General features: G+C 43.4%; 1 protein-coding gene across 1 annotated transcript in view; it reads left to right on the top strand.

The window, feature by feature from the left end:
* Window positions 1-16,202, top strand: part of tenm2a (teneurin transmembrane protein 2a) — a gene marked incomplete at its 5' end in the record, with an annotated part of 299,282 nt that overhangs the window by 40,302 nt on the left and 242,778 nt on the right. Inside the window, 1 exon segment of the mRNA XM_083786230.1 lies at window positions 13,854-13,904. Within this exon segment, the coding sequence (XP_083642356.1) occupies window positions 13,854-13,904 (51 nt within the window).

The raw sequence follows: 16,202 nt of genomic DNA, 5'->3' as shown, positions 1-16,202 counted from the left end.
CCATTGTGTTTCCCTGCCGTTAACTGAAATAATGAGACTTGACAGCTCTGATATTTCACCAATAAGCCCTGCTCCACTTGACACACACACACACACACACACACACACGCACACGCACACGCACACGCACACGCACACAGTCCGTGTTCGTGTCTCGTATCAATCCCTCCATCCTGGACTGAGTGTCATAAATCACCGTCTGCATTAATCTCTTAATTAGGCAATGAAAAGGTGGAGCTAAATTTAGGCCTGGCCTGTCTTCCCTAAACCCCCCCCCCCCCCCCTCCCCCTCATGTCTGGTCACTTCCTCCGGCACCTGCCTCATCTCCGACACATTTTAGTCAATGTGTCTCTCTCTCTCTCTCTCTCCCCCCCCCCCCTACAGTGTGTATGATTACAGTAGTACATTCATCCTCCCCACCATCATCATTCACTCTCCTTTCAATCTATTTCAGTCCCCATTCATGTTGTGACAGCGCAGTCCTGTATGTGAACATCTGAACAGGCTCTACGTGATTCTGTCAAAAAGTATGTTGTGATTAAAGCCCTTACTGTAAGAGCTGAACACATGGACACCTGGACGCGTCTACATATGCGTCACCTTGGCTTTTATAACACTTCTTTTAACCCATTCTGACCTGAGATCAGATTCATACGAGGTTTCCACTGGACACACACTGGTCTGATTACCCCATTCTGACCTGAGATCAGATTCATACGAGGTTTCCACTGGACACACACTGGTCTGATTACCCCATTCTGACCTGAGATCAGATTCTAAAAATGTCAGTCGTTCTTCGATTTTTACAAAAATAGCAGACCTACAAGCTCTTAGCGCGCCACTCGGTGGCGCGCTATGAGCTTGTAGATCTGCTATTTTTCAATAGCTAAAGCATAAAGTAATGATAACACCAAAAGGGGTCCCCGTTCAGAATGGATTAAACGGTAGCTGTAATGCCTCACAGCGATTACTCGGTTCGATGTCTGGCAATGGTTGTGCTTTTTCTTTTACTTCACTGCAATTATTTGAAAACTTTCAGCTACTAGTTACTTTGTAGGCCATTTGGAAATAGCCAAGCTCACAACGCGTCGTCGCATATAATGCCAAACATTATTGGCATAATATATGCCAATATGTTTCAGTCCTCTCTATCTGCATGCTCTCGGCGTACGCCGTGCCGTGCAGCATTACAGAGATCTATAGGTTTATAGGTATAAACGCCCGACATTTCAACTTCAGAATCGGATCAGAAAGGATTCATGTGTAATCGATCGTCATTGATTTAGCTCTGGAGTGACCCATAAGTGGAATAATTGCACTACTAAAGGCACTACACCTCCTGCATGGTGGTGCGGTGTGTTTGTAATATGGATCCAAATTGTGTGCGTCAGTGATGAATTTGTCGACTAACATTATGACAAAGAATGTTTATTGACTACCTTTTTTTCCACAGACGGAAACTAAATAAAATATTAACCTATTCTGACCTGAGATCAGATTCATACGAGGTTTCCACTGGACACACACTGGTCTGATGAACCCATTCTGACTTGAGATCAGATTCTAGAAATGTCAGTCGCTCTTCGATTTTTCAAAAATAGCAGACCTACAAGCTCGTATCGCGCCACTCGGTGGCGCGCTATGAGCTTGTAGATCTGCTATTTTTCAATAGCTAAAGCATAACATTATGCTGACACCAAAATGGGTGCCCGTTCAGAATGGGTTAAATGACTAAAAAAGTCTAAAAAACTAAAAGTCTAAATATCGAATTTCATCAACAAATAAAATGTCTAAAAAGTCTAAAATGTTAGGGGGGGACTATATATAATCGTGGAGATTGAGAAGAGATCCAGTAGAACTAAAAGGCAAGCTATTTTATGTCAAGGTGTTGCGCTCTGTTTTTTTTGGTCGACAAAATCAACGGTGTAGATTTTGTCGACTAAAATCGTATGATATTTAGTCGACTAAAACTGGAGTCGAACTATAGCACTAAATCAAGATTTGCTGTCAAAAGTAGTTTTCAACCAGTGGTCCGAGGACCACCAGTGGTCCTTGAGGGGATTCCATGTGGTCCCCAGCTGAATGATGGAGAATTGGTAACCAAATGGACCCTTATTGGCCTGGTTTCCCAAAGGACACATGGTGTAAGAGGGATGGTGTTGCACATGCTCAGATTCCTACTGTCAGCTGTCCAGCAGTCCAAATATTATTGAATAAGATTTCAGAATGGTAGACCTGAGGCCTACCATACCAGGCCTGAGGCATGGCACATCTATGCACGGAATGTCTATGTTCACAGGCTTGTGAAGCTGAGCATGTGCAACACCACCTCTTACAGTTACACCACGTGTCCTTTGGGAAACCGGGCTATTTATCGTTTCATTTTGCCTGTTTTCTGCATGCCTGTTATCACTCCTACATGGTACCAACTCCAACACAGCATGGAAGCGTGGACAAAATCTTATCTAACGACAACAACATATTCTAAGTCTTGGGTCTGAGAGGCTAACTGTCATCAAATGGTGGTCTGTGGCTCAAATGGCGGAAAAAAGAATGGACCTTGATGTGAAAAGGGTTGAAAACCTGCACTGCTTTAGAAGTACCGTGCAAGTCCAGCACAGCTGTATACTCTACCAGCAGAGCAACTCTATATAGGATAGAGTTGCTGGCGCGTGTCAAAGCCAAAACCACTGGCAGGGTCCCCCATGACCCCCTATAGCGGAGGCCCCCCAGGGGCAATGATTGTGTGCTTAGGTTGGCGTGTGGGCGGGCGTGTGTGTGTGTGTGTGTGTGTGTGTGTGTGTGTGTGTGTGTGTGTGTGTGTGTGTGTGTGTGTGTGTGTGTGTGTGTGTGTGTGTGTGTGTGTGTGTGTGTGTGTGTGTGTGTGTGTGTGTGTGTGTGTGTGTGTGTGTGTGTGTGTGTGTGTGTGTGGGGATTAGCCTCTGATTGAGTTTTCGGAGCAGGACGTATAGGGTGTGAACAGCTCGACAATGTTCTAACAGAATTAGTGTCTTGTGATGAATGGTGTGTGAGAGCAACACTGACAGGTCTCTGCTTCCACACACTCTGTGTGTGTGTGTGTGTGTGTGTGTGTGTGTGCGTGTGCGTGTGCGTGTGCGTGTGCGTGTGCGTGTGCGTGTGCGTGCGCGGGCGCGCGGGGCACTCTCACCTCTGTAGTGTGTTGTTTCAAGGTCTTTTTTTTTCCTGCCATGCAGTTAGAGTTCCACATGTTCACAAGTTGAAAAGGAACGTGCGCACGCACGCACGCACACCATGGGTAAACTTGTATAGGTCTCGTCTGACGCTGCATATTACATCCTCTTATTTGCCATTATGAAAATAGAACGGCACAAACACACACATATTCGCCCACACAATGATGCAGGCAATGCTGGCTATACCAAATCTCAACAAGTCGATCGACACATTGCAGAGAGAGAGAGAGAGAGAGAGAGAGAGAGAGAGAGAGAGAGAGAGAGATCGCGATCGCTTTCGGGAATTTTATGCAAAAATGGGGGTCAACTCTCAGCCTGTGCATGAGTCTGATGCTATAGTATAGTGTGTGTCAGTATAGACATGTGCCATGTGTGTCAGAATGGGCCACGTAATGGGCTCTCCTCTATGCACACAAAATAACTCTTCCTATACTTCTGGGCCGCTTCCCTATCCTTCACAGGTGTTATACCGATGATACTAATTAAAGTCCTGTTCCATTTGCACTGCAGTGCACAAATATTTTAATTTCAAGGACCCCCGGCCATAACTCTGAGAATGTACAAATGGAACCAAATGGACCCGCAAGGGTCCCACTCCAGGACACTTTGAGACCCACTGGTGTAGCGGCGTGTTTCCAGTGAGCCAACATGCACAGTATCAGCACCCTGACTCTGTCTGACCAGAATGGAACAGAGCCTTCATTAGTATAATTGGTGAAACACCTGTGAAGGAAGTAGGGAATTCCTTTCCAAAAAGGCCTGTGTGCGTAGAGCCCATTGCAGCTTTCACAATAACCGCTTAGCGCTTATCCATTTAACTTGATACAGCACTTCCTTGGGTCCTTTGGCATTATCTGACAAATGTCGACTTCATACAGTGTTCGGTTTTTAAGGTAGACAATTTTTGTACGTAAAAAAAAGGGAATTTCTGGATTTTCAATTTCTGCAATTCCTTCAAACATTTCCAATTGTCATTCAGGACATGTTTAGGACACGACATCAACTGTTTTGTTACAATTAGTGTGACACAAGTGACCTTAATTGTTTTAACTTGGTCGTTTTTCAATTGAATGATTAATTCAATCGATGCGTTAACCCCACCAACGGCGGGATGCACGATAACATGCCCATGTGCGGAACTTGAGTAAATTGGCGTTGTTAGGCAAGGTTTCTCTTGTCTTACGTCACATGCCCAAATATGAACATTATTGAGAGGGAGAGAGGGAGGGAGGGAGGGGGAGAGAGCCTATTTCACCAAAGCAGTTTGCAAATGTCGAATGAATCAATATTGAGCAAACTGCAGGTTTTTCGCCTAAAATGTTTTCAGACGCTTAATTCTTTCTGCCTAGCAGGTCTGCAGCTTGCAGCCTGCTCCACAGTACAGGTCACGTGAGCACGGGCGCCCCCCCTGGGCTTTACGCTTATACGTGGGTTAAATACGAATTAAGTCGCATTATACTTCTCACTGGGTAGATGTACAGTATATGCATGGTATGAGCAGTGAGTGGGAAAGAGAACAGCCTCCGGAGATATATGAAGAGCGCTGTTTAATAACAAAAAGCTTGGATATTGATCACAGGAGATAGATTCTGGCTCACATTAGAGGAAGCCTCAGGGATGCGTAGAGAGGCATAGGAGAGGAAGGAAGGAGATTAATAGAGATGTAGGATCCGCTGTATGTGAGAAAGAGAGAGAGACAGAGACAGAGAGAGAGAAAAGAATAAGGAATATTTAATGGAGAGCAGTGCAGATTTCGTCGACTGAACCCATGACATGAACTAATGTAGTCCGACTACCTTTTTTAATTGAATCAAAACTACTGTAAGCTGTGATGACTAAAACTAAGATTTTGCCAACCAAAAAACTAGACTAAACTGTTAACGGGGGGAGATATAAACGAAGACAAGACATCTCATTTTATTGGTTGCGCTCAGGTGTTGAACTATAGGTGCGATGCGTTGTGAACTCTGCTATTTTCAAACGGCCAAAATGTGTGTATATATAGGGTTGAAGTGGTTAATGTATGTTTGGTAATAATAATCAAAATCTACAACAAACTAGTAACTCAAGTGTTCAAATTATTGTAGAGCCTCTCCTATCTTAGAGTCGTACAAGCAAACTTAAACTTAACTTAAAAATGAGAAAAAGGGGCCCGGTATCGGTATGTACGTGCTAGAGAGTGGCAGCACGCAACCCGAGCTCCCGACGATAGCTCAAACTTTTCAGCTTATGTAATGCTTTAAATTCAACTGATGACACTCCAACTGAACTGAGACTACTCTGCCTGTCTGGGGGGATATAATTGTCTCCACCAGGCCGAAGGCATGTGGGGAGAGTATGTTTTGCACTCCGTCCGTCCGTCCGTCCGTCCGTCCGTCCGTCCGTCCGTCCGTCCGTGTGTGTGTCCGTCCGTCCGTCCATGTGTCCGTGAGAAGCTAATCTCGGCCACCGTTAACCCGGTCGATGCCAAATTTTGCACACACACTCCCTGGATGCCAACGATGAACCTCTGCCCCAAACTTTCCATAACGGCCTGTTATAGCGCCACCAGGAGGCCGCTTTGTGCAAAACAAGTTTTTGCACAGTACACCTACAGATTTTGTCCAAACATCACGCAAATTGGTACACAGTCTCTCTAGAGCCATTCAACGAAACCGGTCTTTCAGATTTCTCACACTCCATCCTGATTGGTTAAGATTGGCTTCCAAAGTTCACAGGAGTGCTCAGTTTCAAACAAAATGCTGAAAATCATGAACACATTGCGTGATTTCCGTGAAATTGTGCACCCACATTCCCACTAGGCCGAGGACGAAATGCCACATGAACAATTTCCACTCAGACTCAAGGTGGCGCTATAACTGGCCGAAAAGTGTTTTTACCTCTAACTGCACGGATCTGTGGATAACCTGGTGGAGACCTGTGCCCAGAAGGGCACTTTTTCTAGTTATATCTGATCACGCTCCAATCACTATGAACATATACTTCAAAGACTCCGATGGTACCCGACCCCCGTGGCGCTTCAATAGTAGCTTACTTGCAACCGAGGGCTTTATTCATGTTATCGAGAGACAAATAGATTTCTTCCTCTCTATAAACAACACTCCCGATGTGTCTCCATCTGGTATGGGAGACACTGAAGGCGTACATTAGAGGTGAAATAATATCATACAGTGGCCATGAGAGGAAAGCTAAGAATAAAAAACTTTTGGAGCTAACTAAACGGATTGCCCAGCTGGACGCGAGATATGCCACCTCTCCCTCCCCACAACTATACAAAGAGCGACTCACTGTACAGGCTGAATTTGATGCTCTGGCCACAGATTGCGCAGCAGAAATGCTTTTAAAATCTTAAAGCTCTTATTATGAACATGGGGACAAGGCCGGCAGTTTACTGGCAAATCAACTACGGCAGAAATCAGCATCGTTCCAAATCCCACAAATTCAAACACCCTCTGGCCCAAAGATTGACCACAAAGATATTAATAACGAGTTTAAATAATTTTATAAACTACTTTACACCTCTGAAAATACAGCTGACTCTTCACATTTGGATAACTTCTTTGACCTACTTAATATGCCTACGGTCCGACCCAACCTTGTCACAGAATTGGAAAAGGGCATTACCATTGAAGAACTCTGTACAACTGTTAACTCTATGCAATCGGGCAAGTGTCCAGGACCAGACGGCTATCCGGCAGAGTTCTATAAGGTGTTTATAGGTAAACTAGCTCCTCTCCTAATTGACATGTATAATGAATCATTTAATGTACTTAAATTACCCCAGACCCTCACTCAAGCATCAATATCTCTCATTCTTAAAAAAGGCAAGGATCCCTTGTCCTGTGCCTCCTATCGCCCTATTAGCCTGTTGAATATGGACTTTAAAATGTTATCGAAACTCCTAGCTTTACGTTTGGAACGAGTTCTCCCATCAATTATCTCCCCTGATCAGACAGGTTTTATTAAGAATAGACACTCCTTTTCCAATTTAAGACGTCTATTTAATATTATTTATAATCCTTCCATATCTACGACCTCGGAAGCAGTGGTATCGCTCGACGCCGAAAAGGCTTTCGACCGTGTCGATTGGGGATACTTATTTTATACACTAGGCAAATTTGGTTCGGTAATACTTTTATTAAGTGGGTGAAACTACTTTACTCCTCTCCCCAAGCCTCAGTCAGGACTAACAACACTCAGTCAGAATACTTCCCTATTCATAGGTCCACCAGACAAGGCTGCCCCTTGAGCCCCCTACTGTTTGCCCTTGGTATTGAACCTCTCGCCATTGCACTACGCTCAAACCCTAACATCACAGGTACGGCACAGAACAAAGGGTCTCGCTTTACGCTGATGACCTCCTTTTATACCTCTCCAACTTGTCCATATCTGTTCCAGCTGCACTGAGCACGCTAAACTCATTTAGTTTTATTTCAGGATACAAACTTAACCTTGGCAAAAGTGAACTTTTCCCTCTGGGCACAACAGCCCAAAGCTATCCCTTACATAATCTCCCATTTAAAATATCTGCTTATAGCTTTACATATTTAGGAATTCAAGTTACAAGTGACTTCAACAATCTGTTCAGGGCCAATTTTGAGCCATGCCTACTTGCAAGGATTAACTCTGTCAAAATGAACACTCTACCTAAGTTCTCCTACTTATTTCAGTGCACAGACGTTCTTCAAAAAAATTGATAGCTTAATATTGGACTTTATTTGGAATAAGAAAAAACCTAGACTCCGTAAGGATTTTCTACAAAAATCAAAACCATTGGGAGGAATGGCCTAGATTATACTATTGGGCTGCTAATCTCAGCATGCTACAACTCTGGCTTTACCCAGGTGCACTTAGCCCTCCACCAGAGTGGTTAGAGTTTGAGACATTTTCCTCAAGACCTGTATCTCTGGCTGCTCTGGTACACTGCCCTCCCAACTGCAACTCCTCCTTGTACACAAATAATATAATTGTTAAAACGTCCTTACAAATTTGGAATCAGTTTAAACGACACTTTGACCTACAGTCCTTCTCTACCCTGGCCCCACTAATAGATAACCATGTCTTTCCTCCTTCCATATCAGACGGAGCATTTGCCGTATGGGCCAATCTGGGAATCAAACGGTTCAAAGATTTATACATTAATAATGTTTTTGGCTCGTTCCAAGAGCTTTCAAATTTGTTCGATCTCCCCAGACAAAATTTCTTTCGCTATCTACAAATCCGGAGTTTTGTGCGTAACAGGTTTCCCCAATTCCCTGACAAACCTGAAAAAAGCCCCATAGATAACTTTCTAGCTCAGGTAACGGTGAGAAAACGTATAATTTCATATTTTTATAACCTAATGCAGTCCCTATCCTCTGTATCTACGAATAGTGTGAAAGAGCGCTGGGTGGAGGATTTGGAGATGGAAATCTCAGACGAGCTTTGGCAGGATATCCTCAGTCGTGTTCACACTTCATCAGCTTGTGCCAGACATGGCCTACTCCAGTGTAAAGTCGTTCACCGAACCCACTGGACAAAAGCTAAGCTGTTAAAAATATACGATAACATTGATCCTAACTGTGAAAAATGCCATCAGACACCGGCAACTCACGCGCACATGTTTTGGACATGCTCGTCTCTGAGCACATATTGGACTGAAATCTTTGAGACACTTACAGTATTAACTGGGACACTTATAGTGCCTAACGCTATTACAGCGTTGTTTGGCATCTCTCAACTCCCTCTGTCTAGAGCCCATGCAGACCTTATAGCCTTTGTAACACTACTGGCAAGACGCCTAATTCTTATGAGATGGAAATCACCCACCCCGCCCTCCCATACACAATGGCTGAGAGATATTTTTAATAATCTGCAGCTAGAAAGGATTAGATACATTATGAGGGGCTCTGTTGCAAAATTCCACACAGTATGGGACCCTTTCCTTGCCTTTGCAGAGGGAGTCATTTTCCCGGTCATCCCTGAATGACTCCCCCTCCTACCGGCTGGTGCGATGGGCCCAAGTGCTTAAAATATAAACTACATTAATCGGACGTCAAGTGGTGAGGTTACGGTGTGACCAAAATGGCATGATGTGTGTGTGTGTGTGTGTGTGCGTGTGTATGAATCGGCTTCCCAAGGTCTCCTCCTTTTCCCCGCTCCCACCGTGAGGTGCTATGTCATGTCATGTCACGTCACGTCACGTCACGTCACGTCACGTCACGTCACGTCATGCTACGTCATGTTATGCTACGTCATGTTATGTTATGTTATGTTGAAGAAAAAAACCAATAAATATAAAAAAAGAAATGAGAAAAGGGGTTTCAATGACATAGTAAGATTATTTTTTTCATCACATGCTCATGGTGAGTTGTTGGTGAGTCAGACTCACATAGTCATGAGTAAGACATTGGGCACAGGTAAATAATAGTCTGATCGGTGTCCAACAAACGGCATCAACATTCTGTACAGTACACAGACGTTGGTGTGAGTGTAGAGATCATATAAACCAGAATATGAATTTTTAAGTTTAAAATGTGATATTGCATCTTCTGGCTATAATATATGCACACTTATTTATTCATAATCCATAATAGATACCGTAACCCAGGGAAGATTTTGCAGCCAAAGGAAAGGGTATAGTATATTAATGCATTTATAAACCGGGACCCAGAGATTCATTGCAGCAGTAGGGTGAGCAGTATATATTATTCGCTGAATTCTGAGGTCAACAGTATCTAAAGAAAAATAACGATTTTCAAAGAGATGTGCAAAGAAATGCAGTTTCACATTCTGTTTGCATTTGCAGTGAATGTATGAACCACGTACTATTAGTATTAGCCCGGTCCTGCAGCTTGACAGGAGAGGGGAAATGTAATTGTACACTATATACTTGTAACCTGCTGCTGATGACACGCTTAACCCATTCTGACCTGAGATCAGATTCACACGAGGTTTCCACTGGACACACACTGGTCTGATTAACCCATTCTGACCTGAGATCAGATTAAAAAAAAATTCAGTCGTTCTTCGATTTAAAAAAAAATAGCAGACCTACAAGCTCGTAGCGCGCCACTCGGTGGCGCGCTATGAGCTTGTAGATCTGCTCTTTTTAAATAGCTAAAGCACGACATGATGCTGACACCAAAATGGTTGCCCGTTCAGAATGGGTTAACACCTAACCCATTGAGATCTGAGACCAGATTCTACAAAATGTCTTCTAAATCATGACATGATTGTGTCAGTGGTTCTCAAACCATGTCATGTCAAGGACCCCCAAAGATTAGGCCGCCATCGGGAAAATATGTATTTTTCTCTCTCCAGGAACAAACACCCCCCAGAAGCAAAGATATGAGTTGAAAACGTTCGCTGTGCAAGAACATATATTCAAAGATTTTCACACGTTCACACGTTTTCACGATTTTTTTTGAAAATGGCAGAGCTTGTACAGTACATTAAAAACTAATGCGTTAAAGTGGTTAAAAGCTATAAGGTGACACATAATATGCGTTCTTCAGGTCTAATAGAGATTTTAGTGAGCCATAACAGCGTCTCTCACACGTCTCTCTGCAGCTTTATACAGTAGACACAGAAAGAGAGAGAGACCAGATCATCCTATTGAAAGGGGATTTTATCACTGTATTTGTCATCCCATATCTATGGTTCAGTAGGTCTCTACTGGCCTACCAGGAGGCTCTGATAGGCTGTTATCAGCCTTTCTGTGAGCAGCCCATTGAGACCAATGTTACAAAAAAAAAAGGATTCACGATTCTGTGCGTATCGAGACATAACTCGAACAGCGCTGAATCTGCAGAATCTGACTTTGCAACGTTTGGTATCTACGGCAACTCGCTCGCTAAGGTTGTCCCGATCGGATCGGGTCATCGGAAATCGGGGCCGATCACGTCATTTTAGAATCGGATCGGAAGCCAAAACATTTGATCGGGACATCGACAAGTATCAATATTATATCCATATCATGATATTAGACAGGACATTGTCTGTGGTTTGGGATATTGTGCTATTGTGATATGGCATAAACGTGTTCTATATATATATCGAATCGGGAAAAATTGGTATCGGCAGATGCTCAAATTCAAATGATCGGAATCGGTTCGGGAACAAAAATATAGGTGATCAGGACATCCTTATCGCTCGCCTTAGCTCGCTCGGCGGAATCTCTAGTGGCACAAGTCCGCTTCTGACGACACGCCTCCTCCGAGCTGATTGGAACCAGGACGTTGTGATTGAAAGCCTAATGATTACGAGGCATTCTGCCGAGGATGCTGCTGGAACGGGGGTTTCGTGCAGTGTTGATTTCGTCGGCAAAAAACTAATGAAAAATGTTTGTCGACTACCTTTTTCACTGAGGAAAACTATATAGAAACAAAATATCAAATAAGCTACGATGACTCAAACTAAGACTAAATATATTGACAATTTCATCAAACAAAAACTAGACTAAATGTTAGGAAGGGACTAGTGGTCATTTTACACTTGGTTGCATGCTGAAAATAGCGGATCGGCTATATTCAGCAAGTGTACAATCAGCCATTACGACGTCATCAAGGCCCGCCAAAATACATTTTAGTCGACTAAATCAACTGTAGATTCAGTCGACTGAAACTAGACTAACACTAAAACATTTCAGATGACTAAAATGGGACTAAAACTAAATGAAGTTTCGTTCCAAAGACTATGACTGAAACTAAAATCAATATCAACACTGGTTCCGTCCTGTGTGTGTGTTTCAGCGTGACTCCGCCCCCGTGACAGCAGCACATGCAGTAACATTGGTCTCAATGCCCATGGAGAGGCTGACAACCGCCTCGAGCCTGCTGGTAAACCAGTAGGAACAGTGGCGTGCACAGATAGACACTAGGGGGTGCTAGAGCACCACCTGCCCTTTTGGCAATGTGCTCTTAAAAAAATAAAAATAAAAATAAAGTGTTTCTTTTTTTTCTTAATTTGTAGTTTGTGGACCATGGTGACATTGATCAAATCTTGATAGAAAACGCTTCTACTATTATTTAGGCCCCCACAATCTAAAGCTATGTTTCTATGTCAGTGGTTCTTCGATAAATAAATAAAATAGCAGACCTACAAGCTCGTAGCACGCCACTCGGTGGCGTGCTATGAGCTTGTAGATCTGCTATTTTTCAATAGCTTAAGCACCAAAATGCGCTGCACAAGGTGCCCTTTTTTTCACTTGAGCACCTGCCCCTCTAAATGTCTGTGCACGCCACTGATACTGAGCCATAGCTATGGGATGATAACGGGTGATAACCAGGGGTCAGCAACATGTCCCTACACGGACACAATGAATGTGTCCGAGGCAAAGACTTGGTCATGCCCGTGGCAAATATTTGATTTTGTTTTACACGCCATTATAGTGAATGTTCTTATTTTGATCATAACACCCGCTTTAATACAGAATGTCAAGTCTCCAGGTTTTCTTCAGAATCTGACAATTATTTACTCTGACACATTTAGGAGTCTAGTACTAGTGGTTCTCAAATGTTTTATTTGCAAAGACCCCCTTAACTCTGAGAGTGTCCGAGGGTCCATTTGGTTCCATTTGAACACTATCAGAGTTACAGAGCTGTTATGGTCATTCAGGGCTATCTATTTATGTGTTTCTGGTCATATTATTGTCCACTCATTTTGTACGTCTGTGGCAAAAATGGAATGCAATGTCTTGTGCCCTCCGCTCCAGTGGTTGTCATGACAGCCCTTGTGCTCCTGCTCTGTGGTTCTTCTCCAGGAGGCTCTAGTAGTCCTTCCTCTCTTCGTCTTGCCTTGTGGGTTCCATGTTAATGCATGTTTTGTGAGTGATCTATATTGTGTCTTCGCAGTGTGTGTCCTATCCATGTCCATTTCCTCCTCCTGATCTGTGTTTCTATTGTGTCTTGTGTAGTGAGGTCCCACAGGTTGGCATTGGAGATTGTGTTGGGCCAGTAGACTCCTAGGAGGCAGCGGTTGAAGAATGTCTGTAATTTGTTGAGTATGTTGGTAGTTATATCTTCCAGGTTTCAGAGCTGTATAGTAGGGTGGATTTGACGTTTGAGTTGAAGATTTGCAGTTTGGTCTTGTGTGATATGTTTTTTGCTTTCCAGATTTTATTCATAATTTGATCCTTCTTTTCCGATTCTGGCACTGACATCCTCCTCCGTTCCTCCGTCCACAGCAATTATGCTTCCTAGATACGTAAAGCTGGCTACCTCCTCTATAGTTGATTTTGGTCCATCGTTATTGGGGAGTTGTTTTTATTGTTGATTCTCATTACCTTTGTTTTTGATGCGTTGATTTTGAGCCCAAGCGAAGCAGCTGCTTTCTCAAGCTTTGGATGATTTTTCCTGCATTCTGTTGGTGCGTGTGTGCTAGGACATGGTGGTAACAGTCTCCTTGTAATGGGATGATTTCTACGTAGTTCTAGGTATCGGCAGCAGCGAGATAAATAAAATATTCAGTGGTCAAATAATGAGCGACCACATTTCTCTCTCGCGTGTGCAACGTTTAAACTACATAAATGTTTTTGTTTTCATGTGGCGGCACAAGAATAGCTAATTATTCCCAGTTTGTCATTGTCTTTTTTGTTTGTTTATGCGTTTCTTGTCTCCCTTTTTTGTGTCCTTCCTCCGTCTCACCCCCGCATCTAGTTTACGTCGACGACGAGGATGACGAGGATCCGTTCGGTGACTATGTGATCAGTAAGTCCGTGTGTGTGTGTGTGCGCGTGTGCGTGGATTTTGCTTTGAGTTGTCTTTTTGTGTGTGGCGTGCCTTTGTCAGCTGATGTCGGCGTGAGTTTTACAGCATGTGTCGTCGTGCTAATAGCTTCCTCCAGCCGAGCCGGGGCAGACATCAACCTGTCTCCGTCCAAAAAGACATGAGAGCATGCTTATACACGTGCAACAGGCCACACACACACACACACACACACACACACACACACACACACACACAGAGAGAGAGAGCTGCTTAATCTCTTCTCACTGGATCAGAGGAAATTTCCCAGAGGATGTGATTTTCCCTTTTTTCCACATTAGTGAATCCTCAGAATTATTTACTTGTGTGTCAGAGAGAGTCTGTGTTAGCCTGCATGTCTGTTTTTATTACTGTGTGTGTGCGTGTGCGTGTGCGTGCGCGTTTGCGTGCGCAATGCATGCAGCATTACCTTGTGTGTGAGAGAGAGAGAGATCACCAGGTTCAGACGTTTTAGAGTGTTGTTTGTCTGCCTGTGTTATCTAGTTCAAGGCTACAGCATGAGAAGAGGTGTGCACACACTGCCTCCGCAGCTAGTTAGAAAAGATCTGGCAATGAAGTGGATTCATTTTATTCTCTGAGCTCTCGGTGAGCTTTTGTCACTAATGAGAATAATGATGAACAATGTGTTTTCTTTTCTTTCTCCTTCTTTGTGGTAATATGTCAGACAGTATTTAAATGCCGTGTAAACCGTTTGTCTAAAGGGCGGTTTTCATGGAGTGTGTACAGAATAAGTGATCTAATAACAAATTGGTTAACACTATATAAGAGACGACTTCACGTCCGTCTCAAGCGAACTTGAGCCACGAGAGAGGGACACCACCAAGCATGCCATAGCATGCATGTTGCCGTGTCGACCGCTGCCAAGTTCGCTTAGCCGACTCGTTGGAGTTGCGAGCCGATAAGGACAGAATAGTAAATCATGTTCTGGCGAGAGCGTTTGCCCCAACTGCCACGCAAAGTAGCTATACTGGCCAATCACAGCACGTCCTTGCACGAGTGCACTGGCCAATCACAGCACGTCCTTACTCAAACGCGAAGAGGATTCCATGCTGGTGTCAGGTATGCATAATGTGTACGCCAATAGACAGTAGATGTAAATATACAGTAGGTCTTGGTATACAGTAGTTTTGATTCCGTCGACTAAAACTATGACAAAAAATGTTCGTCGACTACCTTTTTTCACTGACGAAAACTAAATGGAAACTAAATTAAAACAAAACTATGGCTAAATATATTGACAATTTCGTCAACAAATATAGACTAAAATGGGACCAGTGGACAAGAGATCCAGTATAAGTAAGACACAAGTCTAAAGTGTAAAATCAGTCATTACGATGGCACCAAGGCCCACCAAAATCATATGATATTTAGTAGACTAACACTAAAACATTCCAGGTGACCAATATGTGACTGAAACTAAATGAAAACTATTCAAGAGACTATAACTAAAATCTAAATTTGCAGTCAAAATCAAGACTGGTTTTGGTCACAATTGTCTTTGAACTATTTTAATTTGAAACCCTAATGAATGAAAGAGTGAGAGAGCAGTGTTGCTTTAAACATTAGTTGCATAGCACTACAAAAAAATCTTTTTTTAATACATTTTTATCCTACGATTTTTGCAACCCATTTTTTCATCCAGTGTCAATTGTCTAATGTAATCCTGGGCACTACACTTCCTCTGCCAACCTGGGGAGGGCAGCGGACTGACCTCATGAGGAGCGCAAGCTGCTTCTTTTCACCTGACAGGGGGGCAGTTTCCGCGGCCGGACGTAGCGCGTGGAAGGAACACGTTATTCATTTCGGACTAGTTCCTTTCCCCTCCATCAGGTGCCCCGGCTGGTTTAGAGACCAGGATTACTGCATGCATTTTGTGAGGGTATACCTACCCTGGGGGACACAACATTTTTTTTGTGTTTGGTGTTTTGGTACAGGAGCTTAGACTATATTATTGATCTTGTCTGTGCTATCCTCACAATATACGTGTCCTGCAGATGAATAGGATCCTTTCTGAGGGTGTGTCATGAGGACACTGCCACTGAGTTTACTTTACCTTTACTAAACCTGAGTTTACTTTACCTTTCTGAGGGTGTGTCATGAGGACACTGAGTTTACTTTACCTTTACTAAACCTGAGTTTACTTTACCTTTCTGAGGGTGTGTCATGAGGACACTGAGTTTACTTTACCTTTACTAAACCTGAGTTTACTTTACCTTTCTGAGGGTGTGTCATGAGGACACT

Source organism: Protomyctophum parallelum, assembly GCF_964188405.1.
Source record: "Protomyctophum parallelum genome assembly, chromosome: 16".
NCBI lineage: Eukaryota > Metazoa > Chordata > Actinopteri > Myctophiformes > Myctophidae > Protomyctophum > Protomyctophum parallelum.
Note: the sequence above shows the minus strand (reverse complement) of the source record. Positions and strands in the feature narration are given on the sequence as shown.